The 18069-nt window shown below is 41.4% G+C and overlaps 1 protein-coding gene across 3 annotated transcripts; it reads right to left on the bottom strand.

The window, feature by feature from the left end:
- Window positions 1–3632: 3632 nt before the first annotated feature.
- VMA21 (VMA21 vacuolar H+-ATPase homolog (S. cerevisiae)) lies at window positions 3633–14327 on the bottom strand. 3 transcript variants are annotated; one of them, XM_018044322.1, is made up of 4 exons: window positions 14151–14327; window positions 13743–14018; window positions 8034–8143; window positions 3633–7456 (listed from the first exon to the last, which is right to left on the bottom strand). In XM_018044322.1, the coding sequence occupies exons 2-4, from the start codon at window positions 13850–13852 to the stop codon at window positions 7314–7316; spliced, it is 363 nt and encodes a 120-aa protein (XP_017899811.1). In that variant the 5' UTR covers window positions 13853–14018; window positions 14151–14327; the 3' UTR covers window positions 3633–7313. The 3 variants fall into 3 exon arrangements, with proteins under 3 accessions (XP_017899811.1, XP_017899812.1, XP_005700540.1); XM_018044323.1 differs by having other exon boundaries at window positions 13743–13967; XM_005700483.3 differs by lacking the exons at window positions 13743–14018; window positions 14151–14327 and adding an exon at window positions 13463–13655.
- Between the last annotated feature and the right edge of the window lie 3742 nt (window positions 14328–18069).

Raw genomic sequence — 18069 nt, 5'->3', positions numbered from 1 at the left:
GGCCTTACCCACTGACTCCTTTTGCCATGTTAAGTCAGAATTTGGTTAACTTCTCTTGCTTGTCTCATTTTACCAAGCCTTCTATTCCTTTCCCACTCACCTTTTATTTATTTGTGTTTATTTTATTGGTCACTCAATTTTTATGTAACCTTAATTCTAGTTGTGGCTTCCCTTCTGGCTCAGCTGGTAAAGAATCCGCCTGCAATGCTGGAGACCTGGGTTCACTCACCAGGTTGGAAAGATCCCCTGGAGAAGGGGAAGGCTATCCAATCCAGTATTCTGGCCTGGAGAATTCCATGAACTGTATAGTCCATGGGGCTGCAAAGAGTCAGATACGACTGAGCGATTCAAGTTGGGATCAAGGTGGACTGGGAGTGAAGAGTGAGCAAAGTGTGGAGGATGAGGACTGTCTCTATCTAACAGCAGTAGAAACACTAGGGGGAAAAGAGGCATAATACTCTCTATCTGTCCTACATCCAATTTTTTTTGAAAAGAAATGGAATAGAGAAATGTGAACAGACTTCATTTTTCACAGCCCCAAAACATTTTCATTTTCTATTGTGAATATTTTTAAAATAACAAAGTCTGGCTATGTCACATACATTTTTCTTTTAAATATATATTTGTATAGTTTACACAGCTGAGAAAATCAGATTCTATTTCTATTCTCATTCTGCTTTCTTTAAAAAAATTATAATTGGGGTATATTTGCTTTACAATGTTGTCAGTTTCTGCTGTACAACAAAGTGAATCAGCTGTATATATGCATATAAGGTTGGCCAAAAAGTTCATTCAGGTTTTTCCATACGATGTTCTAGAATAAATCCCCTCCCTTTTGAGTCTCCCACCCACCTCCCCTCCATTCTTCGTTTTTGTGCATGTTAATGGGCCAGACCTGAACTTGTGCATTGCCTCATCCAGTTAAGAAATTGGTGGAACTCTGCAGCCAACATTGCTGAGAGCCTTACCAGCATCAAATGAAACCACCCCCACCCCATCAAACCTCTCCCAGGGGTGGGCACTGAGTGGCCTGAGTTAACCAGCATCATCTCCAAGTGATTGGTTTGGAACTGGGCATTTGTCCAGGCACAAACTCACCAATGCTTGGCATTGCATGACCAAAGTGATTGTTTCACTGATAGTTTTACCTTAGTCCAGAGTAAAGCCCAGACGGTTGTTCGCAGGTTTGATGACTGTCAGCGGTGTGCTGGTGAAGCCCAGAAATGGCTACAATCATTTTTTCCTCATGAGGGAGGGAAACCTGAGGATGTCACCAATGCACTGAGAAGGATATGCATAGAGAATCACAGAGAAATGGAGCAGGCACCCTGATTAAACTGTGCCAGTGGATTAGCCCCATCGCTGGCCTTTTCCATCATTTGAACTGCATTTTCAGTTACTTGCCATTGACCAAGAATATCCTTACTAAAATCAGAGCCAGGCCCTGGGGATTCAGTGGTGAAGAAGACAGTGTCTACTCTCCTAAGCTTATTATGCTTTCAGGGAGAGAGGTAGATAATAAATAAGATCATATCAATCAAAGTTTTGTGCTGTGAGTGATGCAGGACTTGAGACTTTCAATTAGGAGGCTTCTCTAGGGAGGAGACAGGAGAGTTGCGACCTGAAGAGTGAGAAGGAGCCAGCCCTGGGAAGATCTCGGGCAGAGTAAAGAGTTGATGCAAAGCTGTAAGATGGGAGCAAGCAGGGAAGATCTGGTAAAGGAAAAGTGGTCTCACAGGCTGCCCAATGCTGAGCAAGGGGGAGCGAATAAATCAAAGGGCAGAGGCCTTGCTTGTAGGCTATGCATGGAGCTGGGATATTACTCTCGGGGAGACTGGGTGCTATCTGGAGGATTTTGAGCAGAGGTATGGCATGCCTGATCGATTTTTAGAGGAAACCTTCTAGCTGCTCTGTGTTGAAATGACTACAGAAGCAAGAAGAGTAGCCAATAGCAGTTAGAGGCAGCAGGCAAGGAGTGAAGCTGGTCCAGACCCAGGCAGTTGCAGGGAAGACAGTGAGAAGCAGAAAGATACAGGGAGTTTCATTTCTAGCACCCATTGGTGCTAGAAATTCTAGCACCTCAAGGCAGCCTGATGGTCCCCTGAAAGGACATGTCAACTGAAGGGCAAGGGGGTGAGCTGCTCTCCACCCAAATCCTGCATTTTCTGAGGGTTAACCTAAATGCATCTTTAATGGGCGGAACAGCAGGATGTATGTCAGATGAAGTGGAATGATGTCAGTGGTGAGAGGGAAAATATTTGGGGATAGGGGTGTCATACTATTAATGGAGCAGATATGTCTAGGAAACCACTTCTTTGGTTTTTCTCCATGACTTCCTTTACCATTGAGACCAAATTCACTTAAGTTCCTGGGTTAGGTTTTTGCCTCTCTCCTAAGACCACAATGGTGAGGATTCCAAATGAGCGGAAGGCACCAGAGGAGCACAGTGGCCATTTCTCGGCGTGCCGAAGCTGTCTCCAAGTGGGCTGTTTCCTGTACACCAGTTGTCAGTTAACATAATTCATTAGTAGTGAAGTGAAGTCAATATGGCCAAGGACCCCATAAATTCTGATTGTAAACTAAACCTTCAATATAGCATTACACAGGATTCTACCTTTGCCTAATAAAGTGCCTGCTACGTCAGGCCTGCGTTATACAAGCATCAAGTCCAGCATTAAAAGCATACATGTATAATTCTGTGTCCAGTGGTGGTTTCAAGCTGTCTGCATCAGAGCACAACCTGTTTTAAGCATGTATTTCCCCTACCCTCCCGAGGTTCTGACTCAGGCCAGGGTTAGGTCTGGGCAGTAAATCCCACAACGAGATTCTACTGGTTTCTGTCTGAGCTCACAGCATATTTTACATCGCATACTTCTGTATATAAATACAATTGTGTGTAACCTGTACATTTGGATATGTAGATGTCTCAAATCTTCTTTGGAGTGGATATTATTAATGAGAACTAGCTGAACTCTCCAAAGCACAGGAAGCAGCTGGAATGACTACAGTTGACCGTTGAACCAATGAAGATTAGGGACTGGACCCTCCCTTCAGCGGAAAATCCTTTAACTCCACACTCCCCACCTGTGGTTCCCCATCTGCAGCTTCAACCAACCTGAGTGTTCAGCGCTGTAGTATTCACTACTGAGAAAATCCATGCATAAGTGGACCCATGCGGTCCAAACCCATGTTGTTCAAGGGTCAACTGTACAACCAACAAGTGGCCTAGAGGACCAAGGAACAAGGCACTGGCATGAGGGGGTGGCATGCTGGGCATCGCCAGGAACTGACTTCCCCTGTCTAATAAAGTAGTCACAAGTATTTCCCAACCTCACTCCTTCAGTGGTATTTGAAGCCCATTCACTCCCAAATGAATTTTCTTAAGCCACAAGGCAAAAAGCTGCTGTCTTTCCCCCACTGCTCCACCAGTTCTCATGGGCCCATCGCAACCCTTCCTGTCTCAGCATCCCTCACAGGCCCACCCACTTGAATATCTCTGGCCTACATTTCCTACACAAAAGCTTACTCTTGACAGTTCTGTTCATATCTGATATAGCATAAACAGAGAGGTAAACAAATGTAAAAAACTGAAGAGGTTAATATACTATTAATTGAAAGAGGAGACATCAAGGTGGCATTATGAACACTTTTTTTAATGACAACAGATGGTAAATTTATACAAATTACAGGTTAGAATATAACGAATACAAAACCCATCCAGATAACAGTTAGAAAAGCGTCACTTACAAAAGTAAATCTGATTCAAGTGGCTAAAGAACTCAAGCCCCCCCCATTTTGATAATTACAGGCAGCTTTTAAGGTAGCGCATCTAAACTCTGCCCCTTGTCAGGGCACTATTCAAGACTACAGCATATTCAGTGACTCTAAAGCTCCTAACACTTTTATCATCAAGGTCAGGACATCTGGTAACAGGTTCACTAAGCAAAAAAAAAAAAAAAAACAAGAATATGTGAACGTTCTTTGCAAACTGTAAGGTGCTGTGCAGATGTTAGCTATTGCTATTATTACTGTTCAGTGACATTTCACTGAACTTGAGAAAAAGGAAGACTAGTCTGTGTAACTGACAAATATGACCTATAGAACATCTTCAAAGGAATGCAGATATTACTTTCAAATACACGTAGCAAACAAACAGGCAAGGAAAAGTGTGGCCAGGAGTGATGGTAAGCTGAGGAATTCCAGACTATTTTAATGAATATATAAAGGATTAATCTGTTCATCTGTTACATGTAATATATATCATTAGGATCCCAAAGTCCCTGAAAATAATTTATTTTCTCAGGTGACCCTTTTTCCCCTGCAAAAAGGAAAAAGAAATCTTGTCAAGTTATGAATACGCTGCTTTAGTCCAGCTCTTGCAAAAACAATCTTAAATGTAAGAGTAGAGTCTGAGTTAATAAATTTGTACTCTTCTGATGGAGCAGAGTGCCTGACAGTGGAGATATCTGCTGCTGACGTAACAAGTGACAATTTTATTTATAAAATGTGCCTAACAGTCTACAACTTCACTTGAGCATAAGTAAAAGAACAAACATGAACTTGTCTGGAGACAAGAAATATACACTAGATACATATAAAACAGGATATAAATTCTCATGTACCTTTCATCTTTCCTTGGGTACACTTATCTAACTGCTTTTACTGGTGTCCTTGGGTACACTAGCTGTATATATAAAATTTATATGAAAATGGAAAACACCAAACAAGTCAAGTAGTTGCTTTGGGGGCAAAGTTGATGAGATCTTTATGATGAAAATAGCCTTACAATATATTTCTGTTAGATTCCCATGAGATGCAGGTTGGTTGTTGTTGTTGCTTTTAACGGAGGGTTTAAATTTCTTCAGTAACAACTCAAAAGTGAATTCACATGTAAAATGGGATCCACTTGAAGAGCTAATGACATCAGATGCATTCTACAGCAGACTATTTTTTAGCACAATGAGAAAAGAGATTATATTCTGGGGGGCAAAATGGGAGGTGAGGTGAGGTGAAGGTCATGTGTTAAATCAGTAGCTTGTACTGACACTTCAAGTTAAGACCCCTAATTGAGGTTATTCTTACAATCCATTTTCAAACAATAGTGAACATAGTCCTACCTTGTAATATTTATATAAGGGCTCAATTGTAGCTTTTCTTTCTATACATCCTGAAGTATGTACATTGTACAAGAGGAAATCACTGAGACATCTTGAAAAATAAATCTATTTGTCATACACCGTATTATTTCAACAGCAGCAAACTAGTAAGTTAACAGTTAAAACCTTAAGAAAATATTAACTGGTTTGAAAGCAAGTTTTTATTGTAATAATTCCATATATCAACCTTAGCATCCAAGTCTAACTTTCAAATGCTTGGTACTAGTTCCAAGAGGAAATTACACTGCTTTTGCATGAATCCCTAGTTTAAATACTTGCAGGAAAACACCCATATTATCTACTCAGCAAATGTCTGAAATCAAACAAAAAAATCCAACACTGGACATCAATATTTTAAAAATAGCATAAGATTTCAAAAGTACAAGAAAAACCTTGGCATTATAGAAAAAGAAATTAACTGTAAAAATTCTAAGTAAAACAAGACATCTAAAGAGGGGACCATCTAGAAATCTACCTTATAGTACATTAGATTCAAACTGGAGTATTTGACAATTTCCTATTAAGTTTGTACAATTGTATACCAAAACTGTAGTCTTTTTAAGAAACCATGTCCCATTCAGAATAACTACTTAAGACATTTAAACTGCAAATAACATTTAACTATAAGCAGGAATAAAAAATAGTCCTACAATAATCATTTTGTTTTTTCTCGGCAATTAAATAAACACAAAAGGCTTCTTGGTTTTTATGCCTAACTACGTCTCTGCTCCTTTAGTCCAATTCCACAACATCCAAAAGTAGAGGGGAACTAACAAAATCCGTGATGGCAAACACTCACAGCAAGGGCCATTGTATGAGGAATTATTAATGACAGAAATACATACAATGAAATATCTAGTTAAAAGAGCAAAGGTAGAATGTGCTGTTTAAGAAAACATCCAATAATCACTCATCTGAAAACACGCAAATAGACACCAGATAAAATTGGCAGATTCTGAACTTAAACCAAACTTTTACTGTGTATCAAACTAGCAATCAGAAATGCACACGGATGTAAACCAAAACAGTGGTTATCTCCAGGTGGCCACACTACAGGGAATTAACATTTTCTTCCCGTTTTAATACGCATTTTTCCCTGTGTGTTTTTAGATTACACACAAATAATACCAAGTGGTTGAAAAGAACACAGACCAAGGATACTAAAAAACAGGATCTTTTTCTATCAGAAAGGACCTCAAGGATTATCTATACATATCTGGGACATAACAGCACTGATTAAAAATTCCAAGAATACTTCCTGGGTGATAAAAATAATTGATTTTCATGATTGTTTACACTCTGTAAGTATGCAAAAATGAACATATTTAAATGTAAATTCTTTCATATACATTATTTAAAAGTAGGAAAAACCGAGTTTACACAACCTCATAATTAAAGTATAAGTTCATTGTTGAGTGACAGAGCAAAGCAGACCATTGAAGAGCTTCTCTGAAAGGAGGAGGCTGGCCTGTAAGAGGCCTTTAGGGAGCAGGCCAGGTGCCCAGGCAGCTAGCTCTTTGCTTTGCTATCTGCATTCTTTAATAAACCCAGTCCTTTTACATGAATGGCTGTGATTCAGCCTAGTTTCCCCATGAAATAATGTAATGAAAGATTTCTATTGACTAGGGATTACTACTACTTTATGCAAAATTTCTCAGTGACACTCAGATTAATTCCAGTGTCCACAATTTAAGCAATTTTCAACAGGCATTTACAACCCAAAATCTAATGACTTGGTATTTTCATGATAGTCAGGAAAAGTGTTCCAGCGAAAAATAAAATTTAGATTTGCTCCACTATGTACATCTGAATACAACCAGAGCGTAAAACTCAAAGCCAACTAAAAAACAAAATGCTGTAAAACATTTTTTGTTGTAAGATAATCAAATTCTTCCCAGAATAATGCATAATTAATTTCACATACTTATTTATAACCAATTTAGCTTTTCCAAATTCTCATTTGCAAATGAGAGACTCAGACAATTAAAACTGATGATACAAGGCATTGTTTTAGAAGGACCAAAACTTACACTGGTCAAATGTGACTCAAGATTGATTTTAACAAGTTCTTTCAATTTTATTAAAATCATCAATATCCCAGATAGATTTACCATTAAAAAAAAATCAATTTAACACTATCAAAAGGTAATGTTCACTTTAATCTTGTTTGCCTTCACGCCACTGCCGTGAGCCTTCATTCCAGGCCACATAAACAAAGAGGGCCAGCACCACGTGGACGGCGACCACTGCAACAATAGCAGCATAAAAATAGCTGTCCCTATTGGACATCCCAAAGGCGCCTATCAAGAGAAAAAAGTTTCCATTTTATTCCAAAATATATAAAAATATAAAATCAAAACATTATTTTTATTAGCTATATACTTATTGAACTAGTCAGGCAATTAAAAAGGAATACTCTGTGTGGTGATAAATCAAGTATTCATGTAAAGATGTGAATACCTTCTACACATGAAGAACATTATTTTCAATGAAAACCACAATAAATCACTTCATCTAAGGACTCTGACATAATAAAGAGGGCTTTATTTTCTCTTCCTTCCAATGTCTGCCAGCAAGGGTACATTCCCCCAAAGTCCTCCTCCCATGTCAACCAACTCTCACTCTCCAGGGGCTGTTAAAAGAAAGGATCTGCAAGCTATCGCACAGAAAACCATAAACCAATACGATGTCAAACAAATCACTGAGTGATGAAAAATTCATTTCATGAAGATTCATTATGAGCAATGGGATTTTTGAAAAGCAAAACAGAAGCAAGTCAAATTAATATCCAGTTTACAGATATAAAGAGATCGTTGAGAGCATGGAATCTCATATATAGTTAAGGGTGAAAATGTCTTGTTTTATGTCTAGGATTACCTTCAAAAACGTAAGATTTAGTTGTGAAATATAACCCAATAGGTACAGTGATCATTAAAGCTGTGAAGAACAGGAGCGTCTTCAGAGTGGATGCTAATGAACTTTCATTTCTGGAAAAAAGTAAACAAAGAGAAAATCAGAGCCTGCAAAGCCATTTCGAACTATTCTTGTGTTCGTAAATGCTATAAATACCCACAGAAAAGATGCTGGGAACCTTGCCCTTGTCTAGAAAACAGTGGCCAGAAAAAGAGCAGTGCCAGGGACTCAAAATTCGAATAGCCTAGAGATCCAGTGGCAGACCCAGTGTGAAAAGAAGTGTGAAGTGCAAAAGTGGTTTGGAATCTTCCAAGTGCTATGCAAATATACATGATTTACAGAATTCACAATGGAAGTAGTAAGGCAGAAGATACACAGAAAACAACTAATGAGGTTCCTTCACAAAGCATCCTATCAGTGGCTAGCTGATACAGACGAGGTATGAGACTCTCCAAAGAAAAAGGAGCCCAGAGCAATCTGGATGCAGCTGAAGGAAACTCTGCTCAAACTTCTTTGTAATTAAGTAGCGAGAGTACAACTTAAATGGTCTTCACACACACAGCATGGATGCATTAAAAGTTTGATATCAAAACACTTTATGTTCCATGCATTCTATCGCTCATAGACTTATAAAATCAATGGAAATATTCCAATGGGAAAGTTTTGTTCCAGAATACAATAAAATGATTCTGAAGAATGCAATCAAGTTTCTAAAATCATACTATTAAAGAAAAACAAGTTAGATAAATGGCTACTTAAAACAGTAACAATGGGTAACATAAAAACGTCCAATAAAGGAGAAATGATTTCACAAATGATGCTTATCAATTGGGAACCATTAAAATTAATTTTGACAATGATTCAGTAAATATCTATGTGAAAAATCAACAAGGCAGATTACACTGTTTTTATGTATATCAGCGGTCTGCCAAATAAGCTCTGAAAGGCCCCTTGCCTACTTCTGTAAATAAAGAGTAACTGGCATACAGCCACACCCACTTGTTTATGCATCACCTAAGACTCCAGGGAGACACAGAGACAGAGATTAGTAGTGGTGCCAGACCACATGACCCTCAAAATCTAAAATATTTACTATCTGGTCCTTTCCAGAAAATCTCTGCCAACAGTGTAGATGTATACTATTCCAACTATATTCAAAAGGTGTGCACATGAAAAAGGACTCCAGATTAATACACAATAATAAACTAACTTTCCCACTTTCAAATATTCCTTAATGTTGATTTGCCCACTTTTCAATAAGTAGATATTTGTCAGCATTGGCCCCATGCATCATCAGAAATGATAACACTACTGACAGTGAAGCTGTAGTAAGCTACACACACACACACACACACACACACACACCCACACACACACACCCACACCCACACCCACACACACACACCCACACCCACACACACACACCCCTCATCCATATCACCATAACCATTACGTTTAAAAACAATAAGTTTTTATCCTATGGGCTTTTACCCTGTAGATTAAAGGTCCCTTTTCCCTTAAATCTCACCACTCTCACACTACCTTTTCAGGGATAAAGAAATTTTCCTCTACTGTCTAGGTTCTTTGTGGCCGGTCTAAGAATTAAATGGACATGAGACAGATTAACAGGAGAAAATCAAACAAAGTTTAATAACATGTATACAAGGAAGAGACCCAGGAGAAATGAGTAATTTGCCAAATGGCCAAAACCCTCACCTTAAATATTGTCTTCAGGTAAAGACAAAAGAAGATGCTGTAGGTAGGGATTTGGGACTTCAAACAGGAAAAAGACAATACACATGGAGGTGGAAAAGCAGATGTTTGGTCAACAAGTGTTTCCTAGGCCATGTAGAGTCTATGGGACCCAGAGTAGTCTCTGGTTTCTATGCTCTGCCCCTGACCCCACCACACCTAGCCCATATTCTTTGCAAGTATCTCTGGTGATAGCTCTCTTCCAGGATTTTCAGGCAATTAAGGGGAAGGTTAAAGTTTCTTCCTGAGTGTCTGGGGCCTTGATGGTTTTCAGTTTGAAATAATCTGCACATCAAAGAGATATTTTGGGGCGGCAAGTGTTGCTCCTCTATAACCTTAACACATGTCTAAATTTATGTTCATAGTCAACACTTGAACTTAATTCTTCCTGGTAATCCTCAGCAAGAGGTTCCAGTTTTTATCTACATCTCTATGAAGAATACAGCCCAGCCATCAAGGTCTTTACAAAATAATAAGCTGCCTTCCTCCAGGCAGCTTTCCTGATTATGCCAACTGGAATGATTCAGTGCTCTGGGACTCAACCACACTTACTTCATGCCTGTTATTATAGCACTTAACATGACAGCTTGTGTCCCAGACAGTCCTGCACATAGAAAATCCAGGCAAAGCAATTCTTATAACTGTGTATACCATTACAGGGGGGAGGCTTCTGGCAGCCCGGAAAGAAAGGGAACATCTTAAGTTTACACCAATGGTCTACAAACTTTTTTGACTGTGTGATCCATCATTAAAGTTTTGAGCACATACCCCCATATAGGCATAATGATTTTTAACTAAATTATCTATACACTATAGATAGTGTATATTAGTCTATATTAGTCATGGAGTCTTTAAAATATAAAAACAAGGAAAAACAGATACTAAAAATGTTAAAGTTTAAAAAATATTATGTAGAAATCTGTTTTTTTTCCATACTTCAAGGAAACATCTTTTAATACATCTCACTTTAGTGATCACTGAGATATATAATTCTCATCTAATATACCTAAACTTCCTTACATTGTTCTCTAATAGAAAATTTTTAGAAAATTTATCTTCATCAAGAATGAGTGTCTGCAGTTCTATAAAAATACAAAAAAATCATGTCCACAGAAAACAAAAAACACTAATTTGAAAAGATACATGCACTCTCGGGTTCACAGAAGGATTATTTACAATTGCCAAGATACAGAAGCAACCCAAGTGTCCATCAACAGATGAACAAAGGAGACGCAATACACACACACGCATAATACATACAATAGAATACTACTCAGTCATAAAAAAGAATAAATGTGCCATTTCCAGCAACATGGACAGACTTAAAGGACATTATACTAAGTGAAATAAGCCAGGCAGAGAAACGCAAATACTGTATGATATCGTTTATATGTGGAATCTAAAAAATACAACAAACCAGGGAATGTAACAAAAAGAACCAGATTCACAGATAAAGAGAACAAACAGTGATTACCAGTGGGGAGGGTTGGGAGGGGCAATATAGGGGAAGGGGAGTGTGAGGTACAAAATATTGTGGAGACAGGACACAAGGATGTATTGTACAATACAGGGAATATAGCCAAAATTCTGCAGTAACTATAAATGGAGTGTAACCTTTAAAAATTGTGTAGAAAAATTTAAAAATACATACATACATACACGAAGTCAGTATTTGGCCAATTCTTTTGTGGACCGACCCCCCAAAAAAACTTGGCCTTCACAGTGTTTGTGTTTTTGGTGTGCAAAGTTCAGATCATCTAATCTGATAAAGAAACAAAGCTTGAGAATCTAGAGAAAGGGAAGGTTAACCAGTTGTCTGTTCTTTAGATTATCTCTTGAATATTAATTATCTGGCCTTTGAGAAAAGTTTATCACTGAAAAGAGAATATAATATCATAAGAATGTTTTACAGCACACAAAATCACTTACGATCCCACCACCCAAACACAATTTTTTCTGCATGTTAATTTCTAACCCCACACATACTACATAGAGCATATCTCAACAACTTGCTGCTTGTCTTCAATTCCTTCTTACCTCTCTATCTTAAGCCCCCAAAATTTGACTTTCAGTCTCAAATACAGGACTAAGGACAAAGTTAAGCACACAAACTTTTGAAAACTAGTTTTCAAACTTCCTCCAGTGTTTATATGACATTTTCTCCTTGGCTTCCAGCCACAGCCCACTACAGCCGGTAGTTTTGCTGGCACAAGCCAGCTTGGGTGTAACCCGGTGAGGTATTCCAAAACAAAGCAACTGAGGTCATTCAACTAATTTCTCCTATGTGTCTCTGATTGAGCCTTCTTAGAAAGGAAGAATTCGAACATTTAGAGTTAGAACTAGCCTCACAAATAATTGAGGATTGTGCCCCCACTCTGAGAACCATCTAGAGTTTACCCACTTCAGATAAACTTCTGCAGGAAACACTAAGCAGATGAAGCTTACCATGTTCCCCTTTATGGCAAGGCCTATACTGCAACTAGATTTCACTGCAAATTCCATGCAGAAACACTAAAATCAGTCTAGGAGGGGTACATTGTATTTTAAGTATACTTAATATAAATATTTGTTGGAGGCCTCACTAATAAACAGTAATTTTAAAAAAACCCACCTACATCGCCATTGTGAGAGTTAAAAAGATCACGGGGGCGCCAAAGATAAGACAACTGCTAGCTTTCAACGCTTACTAATTGTGCGAGGCAATCCAGTGATCTTGCGCAAGCCAATATCCTGAGTCAACTTCATTGTTTTTAAACGAGTAGCAAACTAAGCACTTTTAAAATTCTGATAATGTATGTAATAAAGCGGGTAAAGAACCTGCCTGCAAGGCAGAAGACACAGGAGACATGGGATCCTTGGGTCGGGAAGATCTCCTAGAGAAAGTAAATGGCAACCCACTCCAGTACTTCTTGAATGGAAAATCCCATGGACAGAGGAGCATGGCGGGCCACAGTCCATGGGTCGCAAAGAGTCAGACACGACTGAGTGACTCACACACAGGCATGTAACAAAGCACCTAAGCTGGGCCTGGCGCACACACGCTGCCCACCCTCTGACCTCTCGAGGTACCATGGGCCAGGCTAGTCCACCAGGACCACCCGCTCTTTCCTCAGGTTCCTTCTACTCAGCCACCAGCCCCCATCCTACTGACTCCCTGAGTGAAGTAGACTCAAACCCGGGGCGGCCCTTTGTCCCTTCCATTCGTTCACTCATGCAGCAAACATTTATTAAGCCCTGACGACGTGGGCCCTAAAGGGGACCCGGAGATGGAGAAGGCCCGGTTCCTGTCCTCAGGGAGCTCACCCTGCAGTGGGGAGAAAGGCTGCAGACAACAAGATCGCAATACAGACAACAGAGAAAGAAGTGCTAGGCCAGAAACAAGAGCTGAATAACCCGCCCACCTAGCCACCATGACCCCAGGTCCCTCGTTCCCGAGGGAAGGGTAGGGGCCCGGCGTGCAGACGATGCAGGCCCCAACCTGCTTCCCCTTCCTCCGCTAGCCCGCAGCCCCAGCCCGGAGGGCCCAGACCTCATGCCCACCCACCGGTCGGCCCGGGCTTTCCCTCTCGCCCCGCTCCCGGCCTGGGCCAGTCCGCCTGGTGCTCTAGGGCCCCGCCTGACTCCGGCTCACCCCGGACTACCTGAAGTCGGACGGCTGCAGCGCGTTCAGCGCCGCTTTATCAAGGCGCTCCATGGCGTCGCCACGGTCACAGTTCAGACGCTCAGACGCCGGCTGGGCTCCGCAATCGCGCTCGGTCGGCTAGGCAGGCGACCGGTACAGGCGGGCCCCGCCGGAAGTGCCGGCGAGTGCCGGGCTGTGGGCCGCACCGCGCAGGCGCGGCGCCCAGGTGACGCCCGGTGGCGGCGGCGGCGGCGGCGGCGGCGGGCGCAGGCGCGGTTGGGAGCCTGCATGTGACTTACCGGCCAGGGCTGCGGGGCGTACGCCCTGCCAGGAGCGGCCTGCGCTCCAGGAGCAGGCCGGGCGAGTAGCCCAGCCACTCCACGTTGAGCCGGGACTTGCCTCGCAGCATTGTCCTCCGGGGAGGGCGGTGCTGCGGCCGCCCCCTGAGCGCGCGCGAGCAGCTCTCGTCTCCGTTCCGGCCCCTGCCGCCGATCTGTGGTTGCGAGGCGGCTGGAACAGATGATCTGCGAGAAAGGACGACCGGGAGGACGACTGGGGTGCTAGGCAACCAAGCACTTTCCGACGACAACAACAACACAAAAAAGCAGTGCACATTATTCCCCAGCCCTTGAGTAAACGCCTCATTAATTATTGCCCGCAGTGAAAGTCCAGCCCTGAGAAGCTGGGAGGGGTTAGTTTACACTCACCCGAGTCTGTCAAGCTAGGGAATGTCAGAGCTGAAAGAGCTCTTGCTGAGAGTGACTGTTCCAGGCCAGACGCTGGTGATCCTAACTTCCACTTAAAGTTAAAAACATATTTTGCAGCTGCTCAGAAAGCTGCCAATGAGACAACAGGGACTCAAATAGTAAGGGACAGATGGGCCTCCAGGGCTGAACAACTGGAGAGAAGTATAAACGAAAAGGGTGCATGAGCCTAGGGTCAGGCTTGACAAAATTAGGTTGCCGCTGGCTGCTAATAAGAGGACAGCCCTTACATGGTCAACGCCTGGAAAAGGCCGCTGACCACACATCTATTTTCTGCACCGCATGGATATAAAGACCGCATCTGAAATCATGACTAAACCAACAGCTTAGAGCCGCCTTAGGGGCCATGGACTGGAAAGCAGGAAGCCCGGGTTTGTGTTCTAATTACTAAAATTGTAATCACTCTCTGGGCTTTATCTAGACCCTTGGGGTTGTAAGAACCGCCTAATGCCAGAACTACAGTAGTATTAGAGAGACTCTAGCTTGTGGGTTGGCAAACTGTGGCCAGTCTGCCAAATACCTACAGCATGTCTGCCACCTGTTTTTCTACAAGATGTGTGTTAAGAATGGTTTCTCCACTTTCAGATGGTTAAAAAAATCAAAAGAAGAATAGTATTTCACTACATGTTAAGATTATATGAAATTCAGATTTCGGTGTCCATTAATAAAATTTTATTGGAACTCAGCCATGCTCATTCTTTTGTATTGCCTATGGCGGCTTTCATGTTACAATGACAGCATTGTGTAGTTGTTTGTGACAGAGACTGAGCCACAAAGCCTAATGTATTTACTATCTGTCCCTTTCCAGGGAAAGTGTGAGGACCCTTGCTCTAGCTAATCACCTTGGGACGAGTTTCCTGAAACCCTAGGGATCCAAAATGTAGTAAAGGGGGCCCTCTCCGACATAAACCACAGCAGGATCCTCTATGACCCACCTCCCAGAATATTGGAAATAAAAGCAAAATAAACAAATGGGACCTAATTAAAATTAAAAGCTTCTGCACAACAAAGGAAACTATAAGCAAGGTGAAAAGACAGCCTTCTGAATGGGAGAAAATAATAGCAAATGAAGCAACTGACAAAGAATTAATCTCAAAAATACACAAGCAACTCCTGCAGCTCAACTCCAGAAAAATAAATGACCCAATCAAAAAATGGGCCAAAGAACTAAATAGACATTTCTCCAAAGAAGACACACAGATGGCTAACAAACACATGAAAAGATGTTCAACATCACTCATTATCAGAGAAATGCAAATCAAAACCACAATGAGGTACCATTTCACACCAGTCAGAATGGCTGCTATCCAAAAGTCTACAAGCAATAAATGCTGGAGAGGGTGTGGAGAAAAGGGAACCCTCTTACACTGTTGGTGGGAATGCAAACTAGTACAGCCATTATGGAGAACAGTGTGGCGGTTCCTTAAAAAACTGGAAATAGAACTGCCATATGACCCAGCAATCCCACTGCTGGGCATACACACCAAGGAAACCAGAATTGAAAGAGATACGTGTACCCCAATGTTCATCACAGCACTGTTTATAATAGCCAGGACATGGAAGCAACCTAGATGTCCATCAGCAGATGAATGGATAAGAAAGCTGTGGTACATATACACAATGGAATATTCAGTTCAGTTCAGTTCAGTTTAGTTCACTTCAGTCGCTGAGTCATGTCCAACTCTTTGCGATCACATGAATCGCAGCACACCAGGCCTCCCTGTCCATCACCATCTCCCGGACTTCACTCAGACTCATGTCCATCGAGTCCACGATGCCATCCAGCCATCTCATCCTCTGTCATCCCCTTCTCCTCCTGCCCCCAATCCTTCCCAGCATCAGAGTCTTTTCCAATGAGTCAACTCTTTGCATGAGGTGCCCAAAGTACTGGAGTTTCAGCTTTAGCATCATTCCTTCCAAAGAAATCCCAGGGCTGATCTCCTTCAGAATGGACTGCTTGGATCTCCTTGCAGTCCAAGGGACTCTCAAGAGTCTTCTCCAACACCACAGTTCAAAAGCATCAATTCTTCGGTGCTCAGCCTTCTTCACAGTCCAACTCTCACATCCATACATGACCACAGGAAAAACCATAGCCTTGACTAGACAGACCTTAGTCGGCAAAGTAATGTCTCTGCTTTTGAATATACTATCTAGGTTGGTCATAACTTTTCTTCCAAGGAGTAAGGGTCTTTTAATTTCATGGCTGCAGTCACCATCTGCAGTGATTTTTCAGCCATTAAAAAGAATACATTTGAATCAGTTCTAATGAGGTGAATGAAACTGGAGCCTATTATACAGAGTGAAGTAAGCCAGAAAGAAAAATACCAATACAGTATACTAACGCATATGTATGGAATTTAGAAAGATGATAACGATAACCCTATAGGCGAGACAGCAAAAGAGACACAGATGTATAGAACAGTTTTTTGGACTCTGGGAGAGGGCAAGGGTGGGATGATTTGGGAGAATGGCATTCAAACATGTATAATATCATATGTGAAACAAATCGCCAGTCCAGGTTCGATGCATGGTACAGGATGCTCAGGGCTGGTGCACTGGGATGACCCAGAGGGATGGGATGGGGAGGGAGGGGGGAGGGGGGTTCAGGATGGGGAACACGTGTACACCTGTGGCAGATTCATGTCAATGTATGGCAAAACCAATACAATATTTAAAGTAATTAGCCTCCAATTAAAATAAATTTATATTTTAAAAATGTAGTAAAGGGGGTCCTGACAATTTTTAATATTTTTAAAAACCTAATGAATTGAACGTATTTACTCACCATAAGAGATCAACATCTACTTAAAAACATCACCTTCCTTTTGATTTTTGGCACTAATTATATCACATTGATGAGGTAATCTTAGTTAACTCATGAGTAAATGCACAAATTATTACTAAAATAAAATAAACTATGCTATATTTAGCCAACTCAATCTTTTAAAACTGAGAATGAATGCAAGGGGGAGGGATAGTTGCTTTTCGACTTTGCATATCTCCAATGCCAGGACTTCCTTGGTGGCTCAGTGATAAAGAATCCACCTGCCAATGCAGGAGACTCAGGTTCAATCCCTGGGTCGGGAAGATCCACTGAAGAAGGAAATGGCCACACACTCCAGTATTCTTGCCTTGGAAATCCCATGGCCAGAGGAGCCTGGCGGGCCATACTCCATAGGGTCGTAAAGAGTCGGACATGACTTATCGACTAAACAGCAACAATCTACTCCAGTATGACCTAATTAAGGTATGACTCCGGTATGACTGTAATTTAAAAATCACAATGACCCTATTTCCAAGTAAAGTCACATTCTGAGGGATTATGAGTTCAACATACTAACTTGGGATGAAGGGAGCACACAATTCAGTCCATAACGGTATTCTAAGCTCCTCTTTGTACAGATGAGGAAACTGGTCTGGAAGGGACTTGTCAGAAGTCACACATTTATCTAATGGATAGGACTCAAGTCCTGTCTCCCAGGCTGGCACATTAGCAGCCTCTGGGGCAGTTGCGTGATAACTCAGGCAACAACTATTCATAAATACGCTTTGAGGTGGGACAAAATGCCTGGCTAATCTTATTAGCATATTGGTGTTTTATATAAGCTAAACCTCTGTACCTCTTTTTCTTGCTAACTTTTACACTCTACCAATATTTACTGTGAGCTCATCTCACAGTAGATGGAGAAAGAACTTGTAGCATAAACTCAGAAACTGTAAGAGAAAGATAGAAATTAGCCAGCCCCCTGGCCACTCAGGAATGGCCTGAAACCTCCTACCTGCAGCAGCTGCTAAAGAGCTGGAGGGCAGCGGAGCCCAAACAGAGCTGTTGCCATGAGACTGAAATGGTATGTCAAGTGGT

Source organism: Capra hircus, unplaced genomic scaffold (assembly GCF_001704415.2).
Source record: "Capra hircus breed San Clemente unplaced genomic scaffold, ASM170441v1, whole genome shotgun sequence".
NCBI classification, from domain to species: domain Eukaryota; kingdom Metazoa; phylum Chordata; class Mammalia; order Artiodactyla; family Bovidae; genus Capra; species Capra hircus.
The sequence above is the reverse complement of the archived record's forward strand: the minus strand, read 5'-3'. Positions and strand labels throughout refer to the sequence as shown.